The 13,642-nt window shown below is 40.6% G+C and overlaps 1 protein-coding gene across 1 annotated transcript in view; it reads left to right on the forward strand.

Moving 5' to 3' along the window:
• chd6 (chromodomain helicase DNA binding protein 6) overlaps positions 1 to 13,642 on the forward strand; it is a 105,891-nt gene that overhangs the window by 77,984 nt on the left and 14,265 nt on the right. Inside the window, 9 exon segments of the mRNA XM_038696924.1 lie at positions 1,485 to 1,563; positions 2,595 to 2,652; positions 3,968 to 4,340; positions 4,543 to 4,751; positions 6,118 to 6,215; positions 8,366 to 9,190; positions 9,388 to 9,639; positions 10,405 to 10,717; positions 11,602 to 13,158. Coding sequence (XP_038552852.1) covers positions 1,485 to 1,563; positions 2,595 to 2,652; positions 3,968 to 4,340; positions 4,543 to 4,751; positions 6,118 to 6,215; positions 8,366 to 9,190; positions 9,388 to 9,639; positions 10,405 to 10,717; positions 11,602 to 13,158 — 3,764 coding nt within the window.

A 13,642-nucleotide genomic window follows, 5' to 3' on the forward strand; every position in this document is an offset into this window, starting at 1 on the left:
GAACATATATAAAATGTTTACAAAAAGTGTTTTTCCCCTTCATTGCTGGAGTATTTACCTGTCCTGTATAATCCACAGCACAGAGGGGGTGGAACACAAATTTGATATATCTGAAGCTTAAACGTTTTGGAATTTGGACAGGAAGCCTTGGAAATGTCTCAATAGAAGTGTGCACACTTGAGTTGGCCCTTTTCGTGATGTCTAAAAGTCAGAAGGGGATACATTTAAAATATCTACTGTTCAACATGAAGATCCGCTTGTCGATGTCCTTGTTATGTGTTGGGCGGATGTTAAAGTCCATATTCTTATCTTGAGATTACGAGCTTTGTTCTTGGATATACATACACATATTTATCCAAATGCACATATCCACTTCCATGTTCAGGCCTATATAAAGTGCTGTGAATTTGTCCATATTTAAGTTCAAGGAGAAAGTTAGCTTTTCCTTATTATGTATATCCTTCACAATTCCAGTTCAGCCCTTTTGTGTTTGGGGCTCTTTAAAAAGCCACTTTCTAATTATAGCCTTTTGCTAGCTTCCACCATTATTTTAATCAAATATTATCACTAGAATAATTTGTGGATGGGATCTTTACAAGGTATATGGTGCACAAATCGTGCTTAATCCCAAAACCCATTATTAAATTAATCTTTTCCACTGTATCTATCCAATACGGCCGGATAGTTAATAGCGCTGCCTCTTGTAGGCATGCACACTCCTCACCGTTGGGCAAAATTTGCTGTTTTTAAGTGAGCCTGGTTTGTTTGTCGTTCCAGGCATCCGTTTTCAACGCAACCTTCCACTATAACAGAGCTTAGGTTAACTCACAAACTTAGGCAAGTTTGTTGAGCAAACACACACAGTGTAGTGAACTCTTTGTCAAAGCAGAGACGTCCTTCACTGCATTGTCACCTAAAATCCCCTTTCAAAAATAAAAGTATCTTCACATTACAATGCTGCATTCCTTTCAAGCTGCCAGTCATAGATGGCTTTGGGAATGTAAAAGGCGGCTGAAGAAGAAAAGAGGGCAAGGCTGAGACACTTTGCTAAACAGAGAAAGCGGGCCCTTGAGACTCTAGTTCAGTCCAAAAATAAAAACAGACCCCTCTTACACCGTCTGTGTGTGTTTCTCTGCTTGCTTATCCTTCTCACATTTTTTGTCCAGTTTGCATGCCTGCTCTCGTTTCATGTTTATTCTGTTTTCTTTACACCTGATCACATTCTGAGTGGCCCTTTGTTCCATCTTCATTGTTAACAGCCTTTTCTTGTTTGGTAGTCATGTTTGTTTTCTGTAGTGACACGTTTTATCTTTAGTCACACAGAACGCAGTTTGTCATGGAGTGTGCTTTTACTCTTTCTGTTTTCTATGCCATTTAATTCTACCCTTACATGTGTTGCCCTCAGTTGTACACACAGGGAGATCAATAGGACATTTTCTGTGTTATTAAAGCTTTTCCCTTTTGTTTGTCGTTTCTTTTGTCAGTGTGTGCAAAACGGAGGAGGCAAAGGACGACACTGAAAGCAAAGCTGATGGAGGGGAGGATAGAGATGAGAGCAGCAAGGTGAGATGTGACATAAGTGTTTAAAAAGATCTTTTAGTCTCTTTCTGTGTCACTCGCTTCACAAACAGCCTGAGATTCAGTTTATTCCTTTATAGACACATTATTTATTTACCTCACTGGAGTCTTGTTAGATAAAAAGTCTAATTTTGTGTGGTGATAATTATATTGCCTATGGGAAGACATTTATCAATTGTAGATCCTTCCAAGTTTATAGGCAACAGAACCGTGTAGCCTCTGGGTACTGTAAAAACACCTGTTTAGAGTTAATGATGCATTTTAATACATGACGACACTTTTAATACCAGAACAATGTTAGAAAATGATGTTGAGAAATTCAAACTGTAAAATATCATCTCTGGTATCTTTTTATTGCTTATTTTATTAGGATTCTTATATCTTAACACTGTGTTCTTAATCTGTAGTTGACACAGTAAGAATTTTTAAACATAATAACAAATTAAGTTTTAGGTAACGGATTTCTTCTTCTAGTGCTACATTTAATTAAATGCTTATGAATGGAGAAATTGCTGCAGTCCGAGATGCAGCATGCATCTCAACTATCCCGAAATTTTAAATCAAATGTGAAACTTACTTCTTTAACCTATGAATATAAAAGCAGCAGAAATAACCTAAAAAACAAACAAAAAAAGATAGAACACTGAAGTTTCACTTTTCAGCTATTGTAAAGTATATATTTAAGTTTTCTCTTATTTTTAGACCGTTAATTATACTTTTTAAATTTTTTTAATTATAGGAATTTAAATAACTTTGTTCGTCTTTCTCTGGATTCATGTCTCGATGACATGATTATAATAATTAATGTGATTTTTGCATACATTTGCCATAAATTGATGTATTTAGAAAACATTCTTATTATTGTAATATTGAGTTAAACCGTCGTGCCTAGTCTTAGAACAAGTTATCTGTCGTTCTGGTAGTTATGTGTCCTGTTTTATCAGTTTATGTTGATACTGCTGTTGTGTTAATGTGGATGTTTTCTCCTCTGTAATATTTGTTTGTCTAACTCACAGGGAGAGGAAACCTGCTCCAGCACAGATACCTCAGACAAGCCTGACAGCACAGGTCCAGGTGAGACATGCTGTACAGTTGCCACTGATATATACATGAACATGTTGAATACCAAATCAGTACACACAGTAGGATTCATTGGGAAGAATGTTATTCATGAATTGCCTTGGAAAAAAAGCTCAACAAAACCCCAAACACACAAGCATCTTTTACATTTAAGGTCTACTGACAAACACAAATACATGTCGACTTGACAGATACCTGTGGGATGTCTTTTTCTACAATAAGTCAGACATCTCTTTAGACAATGTGATATAATTTCTTCCCCCCTCTCCGTTTAGTCCAAGAGGTGCTTTCCCATGCCCTTTAATATCTAAAACCCATTTCATCTTTTAGCTGAAATTTTAATTTCACCGCTGCTCTGCAGAGTACGGGTGTGTTCCAATCTGTGAAATGAGTTTTGTTTTAATAGCGATCACTGTCTTAGTGGGTACATTTAGTGGACATCTAACTGTTGAATGGTGCTCTGGAGAAAGAGATGGAAGGTATTACTCATTGTGCTGTTGTAAATGAGGGAACATAACAGATACATTAATATTGTAAAAATGCAGTTTTTTTTTTTTTCTTGGGGGGGGGGTCGTATTTGAAAACATGCAGGCAGAATATTTAAGGAAAGTTGGAGTAGGAGTTTGCCTTTTTAATCATGGGCAAATTAAAATTTAAAACCTCAGGACCCACCGGTATAAGATCCCAATGTACTGCGTTGATTGATTTTGGTTTTGGCAATTTCCAACTCATAAGTTCTGTGGTTTAGGAATTAAATTTCTGGAATGATCTGTCTTTTATTTAATACAAATCTGGATTCTATTTTTATAAAGATGGATCTCTCTCCAATAGATACTTCTTGTTGGCAAATTAAACAGGCATTCATTTATGCAGAATGTATAGCTGTTCAAATTCTGTGTTTTTTTTTCCCACTTATTTTTTTTTAATCAAATATTTCCTTATTAACATAATCCATTTGCTAAATTAAATAGTATAGTTAAACATTCTTCGTATTGCTGCTTTGTGTTAAGACAAAAGCAAACATATTTCTTAAACTAAACTACTAAAGTGTTTTGCACCAAACTCAGGCATTTTATTGGTACCAAGCGCTTCTTTTAGAATTTTCTTTTAGAGTTTTTCATACAAACTTTATAAAGCATAAATTTTTGTCTGCAGGGGGAAATTTGTCTTGTAGCCAAGTAAAACGGATTTGACGTTATTTTTTATATGGGCAACTAATCACTGGGGCACTTTGTATGGACCTTGTAGCAACAGCATCACCACTAACTTACGCGAGCAGGGCGTAATAATGTGTGCGTTTTCTCCACAGACTCCCAGATGTCCGGTGACTTGTGCACCCAGGATGGAACATTGGTCACAACCACGACAACCGGAACAGGCACTGGGGTGGCGTCTCTCCACGTCATCCAAGCACGGCCCCTCTGGCCCACGGGCCCCGCCTTGACGGCCCGTTTACGACGTCTGATCACCGCATACCAGCGCTTCACGCTGCGCCGTGAGCCGCTGCTCAGGCACGACTTCCTGCTTCACGACGGCCTCGTTGGCGCGGGGCTCGGAGGAGCTGGAGCTGCTCACAGTCATCACGCCGGTGGGCCGCTTGCTTGGCAACTGGGTGAAGAGCTGAGGCGGTGTTCTGTTGTCGCCACTGAACCTGACCCCCTGTTTCTGGAGTGGCAGAGAAGGTAACAATGTTGGAAATTTAGAGAACGCATAACTATTAGCCGATAGCTAGTAGTATGTAGATTTATCAAAATTAAATATTTACTCATTTTGATTAACTGAACTTTCCTCCTCTTTAATATTCCTAATATGAATGTTCAGCATTTTCCCGCAACATTGTACACCTTCATAAATGTGATATTTGAAATATTCCTTATATTTAAGGTGGACTCGTCGTGAACAAGCAGATTTTTACCGCACCGTGTCATCATTTGGGGTGGTGTACGACCCAGAGAGGAAAACCTTCGACTGGTCCCAGTTCAGAGCACTGGCCCGGCTGGAGAGGAAGACTGACGAGAGTTTAGAGAGATACTTTAACTCATTTGTCAACATGTGTAGGACCGCCTGCAAACTGCCTCCAAGGAAGGAAGAAGGTATTGTGTATGGTCTCGCACACACATACTTACATGTGCTATTTTAACACGACAGCAAGGTTTTGACAGAGATAAAACCTTGCTAATTGAATTTACCTTGATGATGTGGTTGTTTTAAATGCGAGCAAGAACTGGAAGCTTGGGATTTCCTGCTTTGTTTTATAGCCACAGTTGGCTGGTTGTACATTATAAACACAAGCTTGACTGTTAAAACCTGTGGATTCGAACACTGTATTATTTACAAGTTAATGGGCCTCATGTAAGAACATTTTCAAATTCTCATTTTAACTTTATATTTTGTTTCGTAGGTTGTACGAGTGTGCCACATCAAATTCCCTCCTAACTTTAGATAACTGTGTAAATAACGTGTAAACATGATTACTGCCTTCTGTTCTTAATTAAGCACGCATTCATTAGAATTAACATTAGCATAATTTACGCCCCAATAATACCATATAAGGCTACATGACCTGCCCTATATGTGAAGAAGTGTTTATTCATGAAAATTGCATCCAAGGAGTAAAAATAACTGAGTTCGGAGATTGAAGTTCTGCTTTCCATACAGGAAAGTCTATTTTTAACAGAATCTACAGTGGAATTAAGGGGATAGTGTTGGATCTGTGTGTCTGTCTGCAGAGTTGGCGGCTCTAACAAGTTTCACATTTGCAGAAGCTGCAACAACAACCATTCATCGGTCTTTGCCAAAATATCAGCATCCTGTCATTCTTTTTCAAGGACCTGATGCAATAAGGCATCTGAAAGTATTACACTTCCAGCTGATAGTATAAAAATGTAAAAAAAAAGTGAAGTGTTCGATATGTAGCATCAATAGCCAATTTAAATGAATGATGATATTGTTAGGGGAGCATTACTGACCCCTGCAGGTGGAAAGATTCATTTGATCTTCATTGACAGTTAATTTTCAGTTCAGTACATTAAATTAAGATCCAAATTATGTTTAGATAAAACTGTCAATAATTATAAGTGTATCATGTAAAATAAAAATGTGACCTTAAATTAATGTAAACTGGGTTATTTACTGTTGCTTGTTAACAAAAATGGCATATTTGCTCACGTTGGAGATAAAAACATCAAGATCAGCAATATATTTTGATGATTGAAGTGATCATGATGTTGACAGAAGTTGACAGGAGGATGTACAACACACTCACACACCTACTCTAAGCGACATGACATGTGTATTGTAAACTCAAAGACAGGAGTGATTCTTATTGAACTCATTGAACTTATTTATCTTTCTCTCGACCCCCTACCTTCATCTCTGCATCTCTAATACCTTCTTAATGCCCCCCACTGGCTCCATGCCATTGTTGACTGTCTCTGTCTTCCCTCTCGTTTCTTTCAGGGTTGGTGGATCCCGCTGTGCTTGTAGAGCCTCTGACAGAAGAGAGAGCAGCCCGGACTTTATACCGCATCGAGTTGCTCCGCAAGATCAGAGAGCAGGTGGGCTCTTTGAAGAAACGAGGCTTCACCATTTATACTAGATTTCACTGTTGCAACTTTGAAAATTGACTTCAAAGTTTATCTCTGTTATGATGGGCTCAAGTGGACACAACAAAAGAAAGACACACCAAGGGTAACAGTTAACAAAGAATGGGGTGTGGAAATTGGTAAAGTCAGACGTGTGTGACGGGCATGAGTGAAGTAGGTGGGTGCCGGTGTTGTAAGACAAAGCAAGAAAAACTAAGGCAACATAACCTAAACAGAATATGGTGTGCATGTGGAGAGGAGCAGAGAGGAGAGTGTGGAGAATGTAACCAGGGCTTATTGTAACGTAGGAACACACCAGATCATGCTAATCCGCCACCTGCAGAGCAAAAAGAAGCCACTTTCACACAGAGATCCCGCAATAAACACGGAATGCCAATATGCCGCATCCGCTCATTCATACCAAACAAAATATTGCAGCATGATCCCGCAACCGTGCTTAACATAGCGTAGTGTGAAAGCGCCTAGAGATACATTTGGTACTAGATCAAACCCCTAGAGGAAAGCAGCAGGGGCCTACAACCGTGATCAGGCTAAGCGGTCAAATGATGCTTGTCATCAACTCTGTAAGGCAGCCCAGGGTTTTCCAGTCCAGCCGTGAAAAAATAATTAATAAGGGGTGGTGTTTTCACCATATAACTTGCAAATGTGGACAATTCTACTGGTAGCAGAGTGGCATATTTTACAAACAAAAAGCAAACTATAATATTAGACCAAAATGAAGAAGTTAAACACAGAATCTAGACTAAAAGCAACAAAGCTGCAGCTGCCAAATGCAGGAAAGACAGCTGGCAAGATATCACAGTACTGCGTGAATGCATAAATGAATAGTCTTATAATATCACTACTCCATCATTAGGGCACAAGTAGATCTGACTATAATTACATTTGTGTGTTCCATTAAATGAATGTGTCAGATGTACTTATGGCGTGCATGACTTTTGCTTTTAGCTGCAGCGGCTGCGTATCAGCGTTTCGACATTAAAAGCGAGGGTCCTTCAACTCACTTTCAACAACTGTTCGTCACTTCAAACATCTGATCAGATTGAATTATTTAACACACTCAAAAATGTTCCAAACAGTTTAATCAACTTCATTAATTTCATAAATGAATGAAACCAAAAACCCATTTATGCCAGAACAAGTGCTCAAATAGTGGTTCAAAAGACTGTATCTCAGCCACGGCTTCAGTTGTCAACATTTACTAAAAACCCACTCACATTACCTGAACCCAAAGCACAAAAGGTGGGGCGCTACATGATTAGTCTTTATATAATGTGAGAAACAAACGGAACCTAAAGTTATACAATAAACATGTTGATAACTATATTTTTTCTATAGTTGGGAATGAGTTCATGTCTGTGCATTGATAGATGCACAAATGTGCGTCATTCATCTCTCTCAACTTTTTATCTGTAGCATTTCATTGATTTGTGTCAGAAATAACTTCCTTCTTCTGGTCTCATCAATTACAAAGACTGGTGAAGATAGACATCTATAAATCTATCTAGACATCATATTAAAAGGTACTTCAGACAGCTTCATCTTGCCTCACAATCACATTTTAAATTAGTTTTCAGTGTCAAAAGTAATCCAGTTGATTTTTGTTTGTACATTTGTAGTTACGGTGCAAACAAGAACTGTTAATAGCAAAGGCTGCCTTTCCATACCTCAAAATGTCCAAGTTGTTAACAATTTAAGGCAAAAAAAAGCTGGCCTCAGGTGAAGCCCTAAGCTAACTCGCTGCTTTTGTTGCATCATGTTTGCATCATTGCCAACTGTAGTGCCAGTGCTCAAAAAATCATAATAGCTAATAAGAAAATGTAAAATGATAGAAAGGAAACAGATCATGAAAATTAGATGGCAATTAAGTTAATTTTTTGGTATGTTCTTGTATGTTTTGATCAATCTACACTAGAGAGATGGAAATGAGTGGAGAGAGAACAAGGGATTTAAACAACCATCATGGACTACCATCCCATTCTTTCTTTTTCCTTTCATCACACTCTACTTTTATTCTTTACATGTCTACTGTTTTATATTTATTATATATTTATATTTTATTTATATTTATTGTGCCTTCCTGCTCTCTGAACTGCCTGCAGGTTCTCCGTCATCCGTTAATCTCGGCCCGCCTCCAGCTGTGCCGCCCCTCCCTCTACCTCCCGGTCTGGTGGGAGTCTGGCAAACACGACCGTGACCTCCTCATCGGGGCGGCGCGGCACGGCTTGAGCCGCACCGACTTCTACATCCTGAATGACCCCCAGCTGAGCTTCCTGGAGGCTCACAGGAACTACGTCAGGGGACACCCCTCTCATCTTCATCCTCAAAGTCACCATCACCCTCACCATCCGGGCATGGCCACTCATCCTGGCATCTCGTCTTCATCCTCCTCCTCGTCTCATCCGCAGCTGCCTCATCCTCACTGCTGTCTGTACGATTCGGGTCTCGGTCGCAACTCCCCTCAACCTCCTGAATATCCCCACCAATCCTCTCACCACCACCACCATCATCACCACCAGCATCACCCTGCGCCTCCATCGATTCCTTCTCCTTCCTCCTCCTCTCACCCTCACCTCCACCCTCCACCATTGGAGGCACACAACTCTGCCTCACCAAGTCTGGGAATAGTTCCTGGGTCACGGGGAGATTTCCTCGACTGTCCTCCTTTGGATGAAACCCTGGAGCTGGGTTCGCTGCATCATGACGCCATGTCTGCAGATGCTTTACATGGAGGGAAGGCATCCAAAGACGCCCTCAATGGTTTCCCATTCAATTCAGCTGCAGGAGGTCAAAGCATGCTCAACTCGTACGCTGTAGGGGGAACAGACCTCGATTCAAAACTAAGGAGTGACGTGCTTGTTGGTGAGCAGGGCTCCTCAGAGGAAACCGGGCTGATGGCACCGTCAGTGGAGCTGGATCAGTTACAGGTTCTCACTGTTCATTAAATCAGTATTCTTCTTAAATAATGACCTGGTAAATTTATATATATGATTGAATAGGTTTTATATCAAATGCCCTCTTTTGTTACTGCTCTTTCCAGTCTGTAAATGTGAGAAAAATTGTGAAAAATTTATGTATATGTGCATCATCATCTTTTATTCAACCATCACTTTCGTCCCTGCAGGCTCCCTGGGACGGCACAGACCAATCCAGTCCAGCTCACCACATGTTCAATGAATCCGATCCAATCCTGGGTCCTTCCACTCTGGAGACTGGGTTTCTGGAGGAGGACGAGGAAGCACAGAGGGGAGACAGGGGAGAGGAGGAAGGTGGAACTCTAGAGGAGTGTTTGGGCCTTCCACCCTCATCATCTCCTTCCCACCCCTCTGCAGGAGATTCTGTGGAGCCGCTGACCTCAACCTACATGCTCTTCAAGGTTGTTTTTTGTATTTTGTACCATCAGGGCACCTTTTTTATAGAGTTAATGGTTTGTCATTTAGAATATGAAAACCATTTGTACAGTGATGTTTACAGTAGGGCAGCCAATGGACAAACTTTGACCTTACTAGGAAATTCCTCATTTTGGTATTATAAGAAAAATGTAAAGTGGGAAAAAATACTGTAAGATATTCTGAAAAAATGGGCCATCTTCAAAAGTAGATCATGTATGACGGCATTCAGGGAGGATTTGAAAAGCTGAAATAGGGTCATGTGAGCATAAAGCACCCACTTGAGCAGTGGCTGACTTTTGTCAGGGTCAAAACACTCAAAGAGAACTATAATAAACATATCTGAATCACTTTGCATTTTTTTACATTTTAAATTGAAATGCACTAAGAGTTTCTGTTCTCTAATGGCCGTTAGAGAGATGATTTTAATTTTGAACTAATGAGAGAAAACACCAGCACTGCTAAAAGAAGACCACAGTGGACTACAGCTGGGCAAGGCGGTTATTTTCCCGATATATTATAAAATGGAAAATGTATGTAAAATTGCAAGTAATTACACTGATGTTCAATCCAATGACCGGTATGCTCATTTCAGACTATGTACATATAAAAAAAAAAATTCAGCATCTCATTTAGTTTGTTCATTTTAACATTGTAACCAGTATTTTGTGAAACAACAACACAATGTGATCATATCAGGATTCTTAGGCATGAGTCAATCAGATTTTGACTCTTTTGTTTTATGTATTCAGGACATTGGTGTGAGTGAGGAACCCAGCGCAGATCAAACCGACCTGTCAGTGAGCCCCCCTCCTCCCTACGTCCCCCCTCCTCCTCTCTCTCTGTCTGACATCACTGCCCATGAGCCACAGGATAGGCTGGGCCACTCTGATGTCGCTGAGAGCCTGACCATTTCTGTAGAGGAAGGAGAAGGCCAGGACGGAGGTGCTGGGTTCGAATTTGATGACAAGGAGGAAGAAGAAGTGGAAGACTCGTCGAGGGCGACCATGGAGCAGGACGTGGAAAAACAAAGTCTGGAAAGAGGAGAATGTGATGCAGACCAAGGTATATAGGGTATATAGGTATAAGTACCGCTACTGTCTACAATGTATTCCAAAACTACTTCCTTTCACAAAAGTGACCACTGGAAAGGTGTTGCAGAATTTCTTTCTTAAAAATGTTTGTAAAATGTCATTATCCTTTGGCTTTGCCTTTAGCATGTTAAGTGATCTACCCAAACAGATCAGACTATTCTAAATTTGTTAACCAATTTATCAAGACAGATATACCATGAACGCTGTCAAGAACATCCAACAGCCAACTTTAACAAGCTCCTTAACTATCTAAAAACCACTATATGTAGGATCTGAAAATCTTTACCAACCCCAAAGGTAGTGTTGAAATGAAATGAACATCTAAACTACACAAATTGTCTGCCAGGACTGTGTTCCTCATCTTTACTTTACTTGGTAAATTTCACTCAATTCTAGGATGTCTATGAGATCATGTTTATCTTATCTGATCCCATAGACACTCACATTTGAGCCAAAATAGCATAATATTGCTGTTTGACATAACTTCTGACTATACCAAATAGTTTCAAAAAAGACCTGTCCTAAGGCATTTATTAGTTTCTGCCTCTGATGGGGGGAAAACAGTTCCCAAAAAACACTGTATCGCTAAACTCTCACACATGTAGGCTATTCTTTGTGATCTCCTTTTGATAACTAATGCAATAAATAATGTAATATTGTTTAATTTCCATTCACTGAGCCTCCCCTGAAACTGTTTGGTGCCCCCCTAGGGAGGCCCGCCTCACACTTTGAAAACCCCTGACATAAAACGCTGGCTTCAGTTTAACTTCCCTTTGTTCCTTTCCACATGATGGCATTTTCATTGTGCTAATATTGCCAGGCAGTACGTAACATCTTGATGCTTTATCCTCACAGGTGTAGACCAAAGTTTGCGAGTCTTGAATCCACACATGGAAGTACCACATATGGACGGGATGGAGCCAGAACTGGGTCTTGGAGAACAAGACGAGAGGATGGAGGTCTCAAACCAACTAACTCAAGACCTTCAGGAGAGCTTTGACCATCACCAGCATGAAGAGGTGTTACCGCAAGGGGTGAATCCTTATCTTGGGAAGCTGGAACAGGAGGGTAGCCTTGCATGTCCAGAGTCTATTGAAGAGCCCGGGGAGGAAGTGGATGGGTTGATTTTGTATCACACAGTGGAGGAAGAGACAATGGAAAACTCTCTTGACTCTGAAACATTGCTGGGCAATGCTACTGGAGAGTTTGTGCAAGCGAGGGGAATTTCAGAAAATTCCAGCGAGGATGGCCCAGTGGAGTGCGCAGATCTTGCAGATCAAGTGGATGAAATCTCAGAAGGGCAGATGGCTCACGTTTCTCTTATGGGTGCTCCAATGGTTCATCCCTGTGATGAGACGTTAAAAAAAGCAGTGAAATCACTAGACGCCAAACCCAGTGTGATGGAGCTGGAGAGTATGTACTCAGAATACACAGAAACCTCCTGCCCTGCTACGTCTGTCTCATCCCCTACAGTAGCATCAAAGCCTGATGGAACCACCCTAAAGATTGACGAGGGAGTCAAAACCGAAATCTCCGTGGATCAGGAGAACTATGAAGGTGCAGTTGAAGATGTGAACTTACCAGGTGGCAGCAGAGACTATAAGAATAGAGCCCTGATGTCCTCCCTTGTTCAGGACAATAAAGACAATCAGCTTGAGCAAAATGAAATCAAAATGGCATCTACTCTACCTGCAAACAGCACTGACACAAAGCCATCTGATCTTAAATTTTCTCCTCTACCAGATGGCGGTGAGAGGAAACCACAGCAGTTGGAGCTGCCAATCAAGGTAGAGAGGACCAAGACAGAGACTCTTGAGGATGTCTACCCTGACAGCTCTGAAGTCAAACATGGAAGATTCTTCTCCTATGCTGTAAAGTCAGAAGTCTTGGTGACCAAAGCTGAGCAGTTAGACTATCCTGTCAAACCAGAAACACCGGAGGCCAAACCTGAAGATCTAAGCCTTCCCATGAAGCCTGAGACCTTTGACCGTAAGCCTGAAGTTCTCCAGTTTGCAGCCTACTCAGATGGTGCTGAAATCAAACCTGAAGCAAAACCAGTAGCTTTTGGGTTTGTTGCTTATGCAGATGGGGCCAAGCTTAAGACTGAGACAAAGCCAGAAGGTTTAAGGTTAACAGCCTTTCCTGACACGTCTGCCATCAAGCCTGAAGCCAAGCCAGAGCGTCTGGAGTTCACAACCTACCCAGACAGCTCTGAGATTAAACCTGAGGCCAAGCCAGAGAGCCTCGAGTTTAGAGCTTTACCCGAGATCAAAGCTGAGACGAAGCAAGAGCTGTTGGAGGCTGACAGCACAGTCCTGACCCCGAAGCTCGAGCAGGCAGACGGCCTGGTGGACACCTCGGGAAGTCTGGTGGTGAAAGACCAAGTGAAGGAGGAGAGGTCAAATACACCAGGTAAGAACACTTGGTAAAGGACAATTCAAAATGTGTTTCAAAGGTTGATACACATTAGAGCTGCAACTAATGATTATTTGATTATTCATTTGTTGTTGTTGTTTAGTCTCTAAAATGGCAGAAAGTTCCCAGAGAGGCAGTGATATTGTTTGCTAATCTTGTAAAAAATTTAAAAGCATTCATTGATATGATAGAAAAGTTCAAATTTGACACATTTGAGGAGCAGAAACAAGCTAGTGTTTGACATTTTATATATTAAATGACCTGAAATGATAAAGGCACAATCCAAATTGTTGAAGTTTCTGTTGATTGACTAATCCATTGCTCATCTTTATTTATCATAGGCACACATGATGCCATTAACTGCGTCATGTATTGATGTTTGGATTGTTGTCACAATTTTATTGTAATTGTAGGACTTGAATGATGTTCAAAAAAGCCCTGCTTCTAAAAGCAAGGCAGATTGTTGAGCTGTAACCTGTCA

This window comes from Micropterus salmoides, unplaced genomic scaffold, assembly GCF_014851395.1.
Source record: "Micropterus salmoides isolate LMB-PRFRI ecotype aquatic unplaced genomic scaffold, ASM1485139v1 Ms_hic_scaffold_4, whole genome shotgun sequence".
In the NCBI taxonomy this organism is placed as follows: Eukaryota; Metazoa; Chordata; class Actinopteri; order Centrarchiformes; family Centrarchidae; genus Micropterus; species Micropterus salmoides.